At 44.0% G+C, this 13,163-nt stretch overlaps 1 protein-coding gene across 2 annotated transcripts; it reads left to right on the top strand.

Annotated features, from left to right (window-relative positions):
- Positions 1–59: 59 nt before the first annotated feature.
- arih1 (ariadne ubiquitin-conjugating enzyme E2 binding protein homolog 1 (Drosophila)) lies at positions 60–10,907 on the top strand. Of its 2 annotated transcripts, none has more exons than XM_056598398.1 (14): positions 60–547; positions 2,516–2,583; positions 2,679–2,826; positions 4,148–4,240; positions 4,334–4,389; positions 5,138–5,204; positions 5,314–5,420; positions 6,301–6,343; positions 6,646–6,717; positions 7,155–7,285; positions 7,442–7,502; positions 7,755–8,015; positions 10,590–10,702; positions 10,821–10,907. In XM_056598398.1, exons 1-14 carry the CDS (start codon positions 260–262, stop codon positions 10,903–10,905), a joined length of 1,593 nt encoding a protein of 530 aa, XP_056454373.1. In that variant the 5' UTR covers positions 60–259; the 3' UTR covers positions 10,906–10,907. The 2 variants fall into 2 exon arrangements, with proteins under 2 accessions (XP_056454373.1, XP_056454374.1); XM_056598399.1 differs by having other exon boundaries at positions 7,442–7,499.
- The last annotated feature ends 2,256 nt before the right edge of the window (positions 10,908–13,163 follow it).

The raw sequence follows: 13,163 nt of genomic DNA on the forward strand, positions 1-13,163 counted from the left end.
TTTCAACATGCACTGGGGTTGTTTTGGTTTTATTGGATTTGTACGGGCTCCGTGATCTGACGTAAGGGCCTCGTCAGAGAGCGACGCTGGCTCTCTTTGTTGGCTTAGTAGCAGCCGCCGCGACGTTTTGTTGTTATTTTTCGGCTGAGGTGGAAAATTAGGGTCGGGACGAATTCGTGAGATTATACAGAACACCGTTTCACACGGATAAGGTCCTCAGGCTCAGTGCTTGTCACCCCGTTGATAACCACTCCTAGGAATGGACTCGGACGAGGGCTATAACTATGAGTTCGACGACGAGGAGGAGGAATGCAGCGAGGACAGCGTGGAAGAGGAGCCCGAGGACGACACCCTGGAGCTCGGCGAGGTGGAGCTGGTCGACCCCGTGGTTGCGGGCGGGGAGCGGGACGACTGCGGCGGCGACACCGGGGGCAGTGGACACGGCCCCGGGCAGGAGGAAGAAGACTACCGTTTTGAAGTGCTGACCGCGGAGCAGATCCTCCAGCATATGGTGGAGTGTATACGGGAGGTCAACGAGGTCATCCAGGTAGGGTTTTGATATGTCAGCCATGGAGGAGAACCTGGGGTGGTGGGAGTGGATCCCGAGCAGGCCGTTAGCTTAGCCGGCTAGGGCTAGGCTACTTGCTGGAGTGTCAGTGTCACAGTCAGCAGTGTTTAAAAGTAACTGTTAGGATGACTTGGAACCATTCTTAATAAAGTAATCATTTTGGGATGGTGGTAATTGTTCAAACCATTAAGAAAAATTAGATTACCCACGTTTAAGTTGTTACTGTTGCGATGTAATGGATCCCGGGGAGTAGTCGGCTCCCGACTGAGAAGTTGGCACCTAGCATCGCTTTCCCAGCTAACGACCGATTAGCTGTGACTTAACAGACTAAATAAAAAATACATCCTTGTAATCGTTTGTTTGTGTAGTTAGCTAGCACCCGAGCAATCCCCCCAGTGCCAAACATTGTCCTGTGTCATGATTAGTGTGCGATTTAATAAGTTAATATCTTCGCCAGGGTAAGGAAGGATTTGTCATCGCGCTAGCGAAGCTAGAGCTGCTATCGCTAGCGGCTAGTCAAATCCTGTTGACGCGTTCTCTCATCTCAAACCTTTACCCGTTCAAATGATTCCAAACCAGACATCCCATGTAGGCTTTACTGGAAGACCGTGGCTCTATTCTGATTAAAGCTAATTGTCTTACTGGCACTTCTCAGTGTGGTCTGAGGCGACACATGAGCCTGGTCGTGACCTGACCTTATTTAGGCCTTGTAGTTAGACTTTGACATGACAACAAAGATTAACACTATAACACAGTGTTATTATTGTTGCTTGATCCTGCCAAACACAAATAAAGGTATCCTTACGCAATCCAAGCTGACATGAGGGCAGTAGACACTGGTGGGGTGTCTACTAAAAATAGCATTGAGGCATATTACTTTCTCTTGGTGGAAATAGAGAGAATAAAAGCTGACCGAAGACGCTGTCAAATGTATATAAAATAACATTTAATACAAAGCACCTGAGCATATCAGTGATTGATAGACTTAAGTCAGTGTGATTTGTTGACTTTGTAACGGTGTGCGTTGGCAGGTGTGCGTCCCGAGGTGTTGAACGCTTCTGTGACAGACTTGAGGCAGAGTTACCACTGGGGGACATTAATGCGGGAATGACAAGCTGGGAGGCTCGCAGCAAACATTGCAGTCAAAATACAAATAGATCATTTTATAAACCATGCAGAATACTAACTAAAGTTAGCGAGATAGTTTAATGAAATGGAAATACTCCGGTTATATCTTGCTAGTATAGGCTGTGACCTATACCTTGTGAAATTATGCTGGTATTTATAGTTGGAAAATCCTTGCTATTGTAAAGGGATAACTGTTGCAAAGACGTACAGCAGGGGAGACGTTTTTTAGATGCAGGTCATCAATGAGCAGATGGGTGTCATGCCTCTTGTTCAGGGGTGCCTAACCTGCAGACATTGGGATTTGAACCCAGAATCATTCTGAAATGGAAACACCCTGACCTCTTGACTGTCCTGCTCTGGAATCTCCCCAGTGTCAAAATATCTTGCACTCAAATCATGATCCAAATTGATTAGCTCTTGAACTTAATTGGGTCGGAATTGCACCTTCACACTAGTAGATGTCTAGGCCACTAAACCCTCATAGTACAGCCACCAGGTTTGCCACCTGGTGGCCACCCCAGCCACCCCAAAGATGCATATATGAACTCCGAAAAATGTGTCATCGCCGCAGTGATCTTTCTCTGTCGTCACTTGACATTTTGTACACTGCTGTAAGACTTTCTGAGACTGACATTTGCATGTTACATCAGGCAGTCAAAGTAAAAACAATCCCTACGCTGAGCCCAATGCTTTAAATATGTTATGCTGGTGGCCTCGACCAAACATAGGAAACTTTATTTGACCTTAAAGGCCCAATAGCAGGCGTTGTAGAGTTGATACAAACTGCATGTTGATGTATATCAATGTTCTTCCCTCCAGAATCCAGCAACAATTACCCGTATTCTTCTCAGTCACTTCAACTGGGACAAAGAGAAGCTCATGGAAAGGCACGTATAACTGCAATTCAAAGGTGCATCTACTTCCATTTGACGCTCATACGCCATCTTTTATTGATGTATTCTCTTAATTTTCATCCCTCCAGATATTTTGATGGTAACCTGGACAAGCTGTTCTCAGAGTGTCATGTGATCAACCCTAGTAAGAAGTCTCGGACCCGTCCATCCATCAACACGAGATCATCTGCACAGGACATGCCATGTCAGATTTGCTATCTCAACTACCCCAACTCGGTGAGTTTCCTCACAGTGCATGGACATTGAGACTGACTACCATCTGGGAATCTCTCGGTCACCCGTCTTCTGTCTTTTTTCTCCGTGAGCTGTGCATGTGTGCAATAGACGGTGTGTCGACTTGACCCTCTGAGATATGTAACGGGCACGTTTCATTCGGTGGACAGACCACGATCCCCTTTTCATGGTCTGATTTGCAGAAACAATTCATTTTTACTTCTTTTCTTTAAGATTCTTAGTCCAAATCTCCAGTTCCACACTGTTCTGCACAGACTTGTTGCACATACCTGTTTTGTATTCAGTATCATATTTCTTCTCCTAATAATACACACTCTAGAGGGGCTCAATAGTTTCTGAATATTCTTAGAGTTGTTTGATGGTATATTTCTCATGCACCCCAACGTTGCAATGAATGACCCTCGGGACAAAAGCCCCGCGTGGCCGTCTGAGCAGGATGAAATGCCCATGAGGCTCGGTGGGCCGTTAGATCCAAAACCAGCGTCACCAGATAAAAGCGCTACGCTGGAAGCTAAGGAGATCAGTCATGATGGCACCGCGCTGAGATATCACTGTTATGTTTGTGTATTGTTCACATACAATATACTTGTATACCAAATATATGATGTCTCAATATTTAAGAAACTGTCCCAAATTGTACATTGATACACTATACACTAAATAGTCATAACCAACTTCTCAACTACGTGAGTGGTTATTATTCATTGGTTCCAATTATTATTATTATGTAATTAGAAAATCTTACTTTTGCCATTATTATTATTAGATCCATATCTCCTACTGAGGCTTTCCTTAGTAGGCCTAATGGGCTATATCGTGTGTCTTATTGTTTTTGATTGTAACTGTTATGTGATTTTATAAATGCATGCATTCATCTTTCGAAAGCAAGACGTAGCTTGAGATTTAAGTAATGTCCGTCTAATTTCTAAATCAGCCGTGTTTTCAGAACCAAATTAGAGGAGACTATCAAAGAAGATACAATATTTCAGCACACCACTCATTAAATCATATCAACTTAAATGGACACAAATAATCTGCAAGCACAGCACACAGTGCTGTTGTCCTGGTCGATGGGGGGGAATAGGCAGTGCTGGGTTGGTTGGGGTGGTTCTTGCGGGTGTACTATCGACACACCGGTGTGTCACACGGCAGTCACACTGTTGCACCGCTCAGCCCTCCACAGATGGGTGGGAGAACAGCTTTTCCTACATTGCCTTCCTCAGTTGTGTTACCTCTTGCTGTTATGCATGTAATTGTGGCTTGGTTATTATCCCTGGTGCATCATCTTCTTCCCTTTTCACAGTACTTCACTGGCCTGGAGTGTGGACACAAGTTTTGCATGCAGTGCTGGGGAGATTACCTGACCACCAAAATCATAGAGGAAGGGATGGGCCAGGTATTTACCAGCACCGACCAAATGTTTAGATGAGCATATTTCAAGAGCAGACAAATCAGTCATTCCCCTGTGTTTTCCCCCTCTTCTTTCCAGACAATTTCTTGTCCCGCTCATAGTTGTGACATTTTGGTTGATGACAACACAGTTATGTGAGTATCTTGTTTTTGCCTCATTTGTATTTGCCACCCAGGATGTCATTTTTTCTGAATGGACCGCCCATTTAGCCATAACAGTATCTCTGAATTAAACCTTGAACCATGTTGTATTGTATTCATTTGCTCTGTATTGTGATTAGTGAAGTCAGTCTTTTGATTGAAAAAAATTGAACCTCCTGCTGACAGCCTGTCTAATCGGCTGGCTCTACCTCTAAGAATTAATAACCCTGATGAATTAACAGAGTACAAAGACATATATGAAAACGCTGTATCCTCTGGTGATTTCTGGTTTACTCTCCCATCCCCTGCACATGGTGGGACAGGCCGAGATTGGAGGTTGTCCTTGTTGTATTGGCATCTAGGCTACTCTGTTGGCATAGTGCTGAGGCTGATAGTAATGTCTTAATCCACATCTTGGCCCCCCTCTCTATAAGGGTGGTGGATAATGTGTTATCAGGTTAGCTTGTATGGCGATTCATACACAAAAAGGACATCTATGAATACTACCGCTATAAAGTGGAACTATGTATAACACTAATTTAACTTTGGCCCAACAGTTGGCCTCATAGGCGTTGTGCCATTCCTCAATGAGGTTCTTGCTTGCATTGCTGGCATATCGCCATTAGAAACGCAGAGCTTTGTCCTCCGTATTGTGGCAGTTTTGTTTTCACCATGGGACATGTGACCTCAGATGCTGGTTCAATGCAATGGATGCTAATGTTTGTGTTGATCTTCCCTGCAGGCGCCTCATAACAGATTCAAAAGTGAAGTTGAAGTACCAGCATTTAATTACAAATAGTTTTGTAGAGGTAAGATGGCCTGATATCCCTGCCACGCAACATGCCATCTATGGATTTATGCCCCGGCTTTCACATGGTGTACGTGATCTCATACTGTTCTCCGTGTCTCCCTCTTCAGTGTAATAGACTGTTAAAGTGGTGCCCTGCGCCAGACTGCCATCACGTCGTCAAAGTGCAGTACCCCGACGCCAAGCCTGTGAGGTGCAAGTGCGGCCGGCAGTTCTGGTAAGAGCAAGTCATGGCCGGGCCCACAGCTGCCCTCCAGCTCCCCTAAAAGTGGAGCGTTACTTATACCTTCAAAGGACGTAGTCTGCTCACAAGCCACCGCTCGGCCTGTGGCATAGATGAGCCAGCAGGACACTCTTGGAGCCTCCCCAGGATTCCTGGATCCATCTGGACATCAGCAATGTGCATGCATAGAGCCTAGCCAAAGCAGCCGTCGTGCTGTTTATAGCTTGTTGTTTAATATGGCTTTAAAACATCAGCTTGTGGGAGGTTCCCAGTCCTCTGCGGTCAATGAAGACCAACAGTAGTGTGTTCCCCATGGTTATAATCACAGTTGATGTAAACACTGTTGATTCCTCCTATTGGCTACTTTTATTTTTAGTAACATTTTGTTAATATTAAGAGCACTAGTTTGAACGATAGTCTAACAATTCAGTCTTTAGATTAATATTTTACATTTAATAGCCAAAGTCTGATGGCAGACGAGCTGGGTGAACCAGGGGATTTCTCTTTCTTACGGTTCTTATTTGTATCGATCAATCATGTTGCTGGAAGCGGGGACCTGGAGGAGCGTAGGAAGCGAACACCCATTCGGCACTAGTCAATCAAAAAAACTAAAACATGTCCTGACCTGTACCAATACACTTATTAAAATCCCTTCTGAAAGCTTGGAGTTGGACGGTCTAATATCTCCCTACGCAACAGGAAGTAAGGCGTGTGTCCGCCCCCTGTAGTATCTGGTTTCCTGGTCAGGCTCTGTGCCTCCTCCCCCCCCTAAAAGTTCTGCTGTAACATAGTACGACTCGTGGAACAGCGATTAGAGCGATACTAAAAGGAATTGGTTCCAACTCAATTATTTATCATTTGTCTTTCATTGCAGCTTCAACTGTGGAGAGAACTGGCATGATCCTGTAAAGTGCAAGGTATGTTCAAACAAACTTTTACTCTTGACCCCCCCCCCCCCCCCCCCCCCCTCCTCGTGACTTGAGATGTTTGAAAGGTTTTTTCCTTAATTTTTTTGTATAATGCGGCTGAAGAACTGAAACAAAGGCTTCTAGCCTCCCATTCGGTGTGCTGCAGAGCCTGCAGGAGACAGTTTTCTCACAGGAAGTGGGACCCAGACCATGCCCACAACACCATTAGTGCCGTTCCTGACTTGCCTCAAAACTGACCTGCTGTTCAATTGTTTGAGCGCTTCTCACTGACTCTGGTTTGTTTATTTCAGTGGTTGCGGAAGTGGATTAAGAAATGTGATGATGACAGTGAGACATCAAATTGGATTGCCGCAAATACCAAGGTAGGCACTAGTCTAAGAACCATGAGTGTTTAAATGTAAAATATTAACTGTGGTTTCATTCACCTTTCTCTTACCTTAAAATGATAACCCTATTTCTGCACTTTAATTGACAGCTGTGCCATTGATGGCTAATTTTTTTGTCCAATGCACCATCAACCAAATCTTTTTCGCAATAACAATTGTTCTTTTAATGAATATCATGATTGACTGGCCGGTATGCTTGTTGTTCTATGCAACTTGTTTGTTGCCAGTCTCACTTGTCAGTTGCTCTTGATAAAAACATCTGCTAAACGACTACACGTTGCTATATAGCATTACGTATTTTCAATGACCAATCGTTTTAATTTTGCAAGCGTGTATGTCCCCGTGAACACGCTGACCGGAACTCTGCTCACGGCCACGCTGTACTCTGTCCCATTCTCCTCCTCTTCCAACAGGAGTGTCCGAAATGCCATGTGACTATTGAGAAAGATGGAGGCTGCAATCACATGGTTTGTCGGAACCAGAACTGCAAAGCTGAGTTCTGCTGGGTATGTCTAGGCCCATGGGAACCTCATGGCTCTGCCTGGTATGTTAAGACAACAAATTCTGTGTGTGTGTGTTTGTGTGTCATACATCTGTCACATTCATAGAATATTTAATTGAATAATGTTTGCAAATAATATGCTTATGTGTGATCATTTGGTAACCTAATGTGATAATGCAATTATTGTTTTTTTTTAAGGTACAACTGCAACCGCTACAACGAGGATGACGCCAAGGCAGCCCGCGACGCACAGGAGGTTGTAGTGATGTTTCTAGCCTCCTGTACCCTTGATTATATTTGAATTCGCTACCATACAATGTACCATACAATGTACCATACAATGTGTCCTCTGCTAACCTCGTATTCCCACACTGCCGAGACGAAGGGATCATGTCCCCCCCCACTCTGAACGGTACCGTAGCACACGTTGGCCTGGCTGCACCCGCTTGCCCAGCAGGAGGCAGCGCTGCCTCTTCACTGTAACAAAAGGAGGTGTTGTGCTCTCTCGCAGCGTTCCAGGGCGGCCTTGCAGAGGTACCTTTTCTACTGCAACCGCTACATGAACCACATGCAGAGCCTGCGCTTCGAGCACAAGCTGTACGCGCAGGTCAAGCAGAAGATGGAGGAGATGCAGCAGCACAACATGTCGTGGATCGAGGTGCAGTTCCTGAAGAAGGCTGTGGACGTGCTGTGCCAGTGCCGCTCCACGCTCATGTTCACCTACGTCTTTGCCTTCTACCTCAAGAAGAACAACCAGTCCATCATTTTTGAGGTGCGTCTACTGTTAAATTGCAGCGTTGTTGAATTATGTGGAAAAGCATTTATTGGTTTGGAGATGGTGTTATCAGGCGTGGGCGTGAAGCCACCCAACTATAGGAAGACAACCAAGCAACAATACGTTCTGGGTTGAATGTCTTTGGCTGCAAACTGGAAATGAATAAAGGTAAACAGCCAGGTGTACGTTACCTCATCCCAGGTTAAAATGAGTCATGAGCCACACCAGACCTGGCATTGGAGTTCAAAGCCTTCGTCAAAATACGGTCTGACGACTATATAAAGCAATTTGGTGGTTACTCACTGAAACAGGGAGGGTTATTAATTATTCAGTGGCTGAATGGTGGAAACGTAGTTATTTTTAAGTTGTAGGAGCAAAATGTAAAAACCCATGACCACACAAAGTTGATGTTCTTCATTAGGATTGTCCGCAAAAAGGAAGAAATTTCCATTTCCCCCGGATGGTCTATCCAGGAGACAAGCCAACAACCAAACCAAAATTAAAGCGCAACAAAGAATCTTCACCTCCGAATGGGGCAGAGTCTACTGAGCTATAAGTGTGAAGGCAGCTTTTAGGGCCTGTGTACACGGCCGTTGTTCAGTCGTAGAAAAGTGGCTAAGAGCGCAGGGATAAAGCGCCCTTGTGGGGAGGGAGGGAAACCACTGTTAGACATGGATAGTTTGTCTGATGCAAGCTGTTGCTCTGGAAAGACCAACAGGGCCAGAACAAGCTCCGCCCCCATTTTCTTGGTAACAAGAGTTTCCGAAGTGAATTAGCTCCGGACTAGATGGGCCCTCTTCAGTATGTAGTGTAGCACACTGCCATTCGCTGCTCTCTTTTAGTCTGGTGAAATTCCATTATTATTGAATCCTCTAGATATTTCGGTGAAAAGACGGAGCTTGTCTTCAATAGCCTACATGAGGCTGAGAGGGTTTAAAATTGTTGGAAAGAGCTCATTTTCGTTTCCTCACTGATGTAAATAGTTGACATGATTCCATATCCATGTGTCCGGATAATTCAACCGGGATGGTTGTTCATTACGTGCCTGATGTGAAGCACATTTACTTCTTCAAAGGAGTCTGTTTTAGTTACCCACAAACGTCACCATTCAGGACATCCAACCGTCTCTGACGGGACTTAAAGATCCCATGGCGGGCTACTTTATGGATGCTTTTATATAGGTGTTAGTGGGCCCCTAATACAGTATTTGAAGACGTTCAAGAAATTCAGCCGTGGTGCAGAATAACAGCCACTACGAGCCTGTCCCACAATGAGCTTTCCACAAACATGCTGTTTTTTAGAGGCTAATATTGCTATTTTTATTTTTTTCATCTATTGTTAGTTATGTTACACAACTTCTTAATGTTTGAATCTGTTTGCTGCTTTCATTTACAAGTGACTGCTTCGTTTTCAGTCAAAATGAAAAAAAGTCAAAATGACATATTTTTTTGTTGCCCATATCATCAACTCCTAGCCTAGGACCCAGACTGATCTGAGTCATGTTTTATTTGCTTTGGTCCCCTCCGGGTCAGTCAGATCTCAAGCAGACCTGACCCAGCTCGGCCAATCACAACCCTGTATCCACACAGGGCAGGTTTGATACAATGACTGGACAGAGGAGCGCCATTCCTGCAGTTTATTTTACATTTATCGCATTTGGCAGACAGATTTGTTCATCCAAAGTGACTTACCTCTGAGGAGTCAAGCTTGTTGAAACGCTTCTGCCACTGTATTAAAGAAACTGGAATTTATATATTTTTAGAAGAACCCTAGCATCTTTTTTAAGAGGCTTTTGTTGAGAAGATGTGTTCTTCATAGAGTAGGTCCGGCAGGGATCGCATCGGGTCAACAGTATCATGTATGTCCACCCATCACCCCGTCGATAGATCCTTTCTACAGGTGCCACACAAGAAGTGAGTTATCATTCGTCGCTGTATAGCCTTTGGTTGGCTATGTGTCAGGGAATGACTTCAGTAGTTTGGCTAGCGCAACTTTGAAGGGATCCAGTTTATTTATTGTACTGATGTTCTTCGGGAAGGTTTTCCATAGGCATGCCGCCTTTACAGCAGAGGAGTTGTGTTTGCTGTACTTCTAACAGAATTTGCTAAAAGTAGAATTTTCCAACTGGGCGGTAATAAGCGGTAATAAGCGGGGGGGGCGGTAATAAGCATCCCACCACCGGTTGGTGGCTATGATTGGTGGTAGGTCTCTCCGTTTGCGTCCAGAGCTATTTTGGTCTCCACACGTTGATGACGAGCCATGGGAATCGAGAATGATCTTGGAGGGTCCAAACTGTTTTGAATTGGTGTGGCATTGTCAGGCCAGGTGAACTAGGAATCTGTACTCATTTGATCCCGTACAGAAAGCATGTTATATGACGGCCCGGGGGAAATTTATGATAATGTATGTACAATACGTTCAAGTTGTTATTTTTGTGTCATTTTGCACCTCATAATTTCTTATCCATCCCCTTTGTGTCAGAGTCCCCGGGATCTTAAAGTGACGCAGCAAAGTGCGCAAGTCGACAATGTGGAGGGTGAAATGTAATTGATTGTTTGTGTGCGTTATCAGAACAACCAGGCTGATCTGGAAAATGCTACCGAGGTGCTTTCTGGCTACTTGGAGCGAGACATTTCACAGGATTCCTTGCAGGACATCAAGCAGAAAGTGCAAGATAAGTACAGGTAGGTCTGTGAAACGCTGATGCCCAAGTCCGAAGCCGCCCCAAGTACACTGATGAGTTAAGAACTTGCTAACTCTTGTTGTTTGTGTGTGTGCGTGTGTGTGTGTGTGGGGTTGTAGATACTGTGAGAGCAGACGAAGAGTCCTACTACAACACGTGCATGAAGGCTACGAGAAGGACCTGTGGGAGTACATTGAGGATTGAGGACACGTCCCCATGCAACAGACTCTTGAGTCTCTTGACAAACTAGAGCGCAGATGCAATTAAACAGGGCAGCCTGAAACCTCTCCCTCGGCAAACCAACCACTTTTGCATCATTTTTCTTTTCCTGGATTTGTTTAACAAAACCGTCAAAACAAATTATATTTAAAGAAATAGTGAGTAAAATTAAACGATTAAATGTACTACAGTATTGTTAGCAACAGAATGAGTCTTGAGACCGCAGAGAATCCAATAAGTACGTCCTCTTTGGCTTGTGTTGCAACAACTCCGCTCAACTATTTGTTTTTTCCCTTATTTTTTTGTTTTCTGCTTGTGAATCTTTTGTGTTTTGATTTTGACTTTTGTTCCGTTTTTTTTTTTTTATAGTGTGACAACGTTTTCAACACAGCTTTAAGTGTCCAGGCCATGTCTGCTTTATGTGGTGAGATTCTTGTCTGGGTTGCTTAATGTGGATTGGCTGAATCGAACGGGCGAAACACGTTTTTGGAAAGAGAAAGGGAAAAAGAAAAACATCTTTTAAAAAGAAAAAAGATAAATAAGCGAGTCTGTATTTTTCAATTTGTAAATAATCCATATGCATGGAAGTTAAAGAGCAAGAGTGGCACGTGTTTGCATCATTTTAAATTTAGAAATATTTATTCTTTACCAATATAAAAAGGTGTATTTCTGCGGTGTTCGTAGAGTCTCTGTTCCCCCCTTTGCAATAAGGTGGTCTGCAGCGATCCTGGGCATCGTCCTCCCATCTGTTCACTGCACCTGTCACATTCTTCCACTCTACGGTGACTTGGGGCTTTATATCGGTTGCCAAGTGATTAAACTAAGGACTCCTTGGCTGTGCACAGCAGGTTTAGGAATCAAACAGAAAAGATGGCAGGTGTGATGGAATCCACCTGACCTGTCCTTCTGCCCCGATGCTAATGCTTTAATGTAGCCCCTCCCTCCCCCCTAAAAAGAAAAATGGATGTTTAACATTAATACAGCAATGATTATTTACGTGAAACTGAGTGACATTCACTCTTATTCTTGTTTTTCCCTCCTTCACGACATGGCTTAGAATGGCCATCTTTAAGCACCTTCTGGGTGGGGGAGGTCCGACGAGGGCAGTACACCGACAGTGCAGTGGGGGTGGGCGGGAACACTGCACTATCGGGGTCGAGTGCTCGCATCCCTCCAGCGCAGAGTCCCGGATGCCACAAGGCGGGATTCTCGTCACGCTTCTTTGAAGAGATCTTTCGGTTAGTCTAGACATTGCTTTAAACCAAGCTACGCAGATGACCTTGCCGTCAGCCCCGAGCAGACAGACAGACACAGACAGGTGACCGGAAGAGGAATATAGGTCTGAGGCTTGTGGAATTTATTTTGTAACGCTGTTCTGCTTTCGCATTCAAGCCTGTGTTTTTCGCACACATGGGTTGAAGATTAAATATTGAAATGTTGGCGCCCCTGCAGGTGTTGCATTGTTCAGTGTGGTGGTTGCTCTGGATGTCAAGCTCTGCTTGTAAATGCATACGTCTGTGCTACAGCAGTCTTCACAAGACTGACTGGAGAGGACACCAATATACAGCTACTAGTGCAAGTCTGAAGACAACAAGGTGTCGACATCTTTCAAACACATCCTTTACACCAGTTTAACATTTTTGGGACCTCCCCCAAAAGTTTGTGTTTAAAAAAATCTATTATTTTAATCCTAGCAAAAATTTAAAAAATGTATGGTTTATTTGAATAAATGTCATGAGAAATATCATAATTGGGAGTACCGTGTGAGTCATTAGAATAGGAGTGGTCGGGTTCATGACTAACCAAATGTTCATCCATGATGCAACCCTGTACTGTCTATTGTGAATGCACTCTGACAGAGCCCTCGTCTTCCAGAATAAGGGGAATATTGATAAAAACTGAATACAATTGTTTTAAATCAGGCCATGACCGCACCACGTAAACTAACGGTGTCAATAACGATGCCTAAGTGGCTGTGTGATGTTACGTTTCTATTCATTTTTCTTTCAGTCATTTCATAAATATAACGACAAAGTTGGGTGAAATAGGCTTATCCAAGCACCTCCTGTTTATGTCTGCTAGTAGTTCATAAGCAATTAAGTTAATATTTGCAATCAAAAGCTAATTTCATCTAATTGAGACATCCCAAAAACTTTTAATACTTTTCTACATATATCTTTTCTTTATGCTATTAAGTGTTTCTTATTTACATAGTGTAAAAATGTGGAAATACATTTTAGTTG

The sequence above is a fragment of the Gadus chalcogrammus genome, chromosome 9 (genome assembly GCF_026213295.1).
Source record: "Gadus chalcogrammus isolate NIFS_2021 chromosome 9, NIFS_Gcha_1.0, whole genome shotgun sequence".
Taxonomy (NCBI): Eukaryota; Metazoa; Chordata; class Actinopteri; order Gadiformes; family Gadidae; genus Gadus; species Gadus chalcogrammus.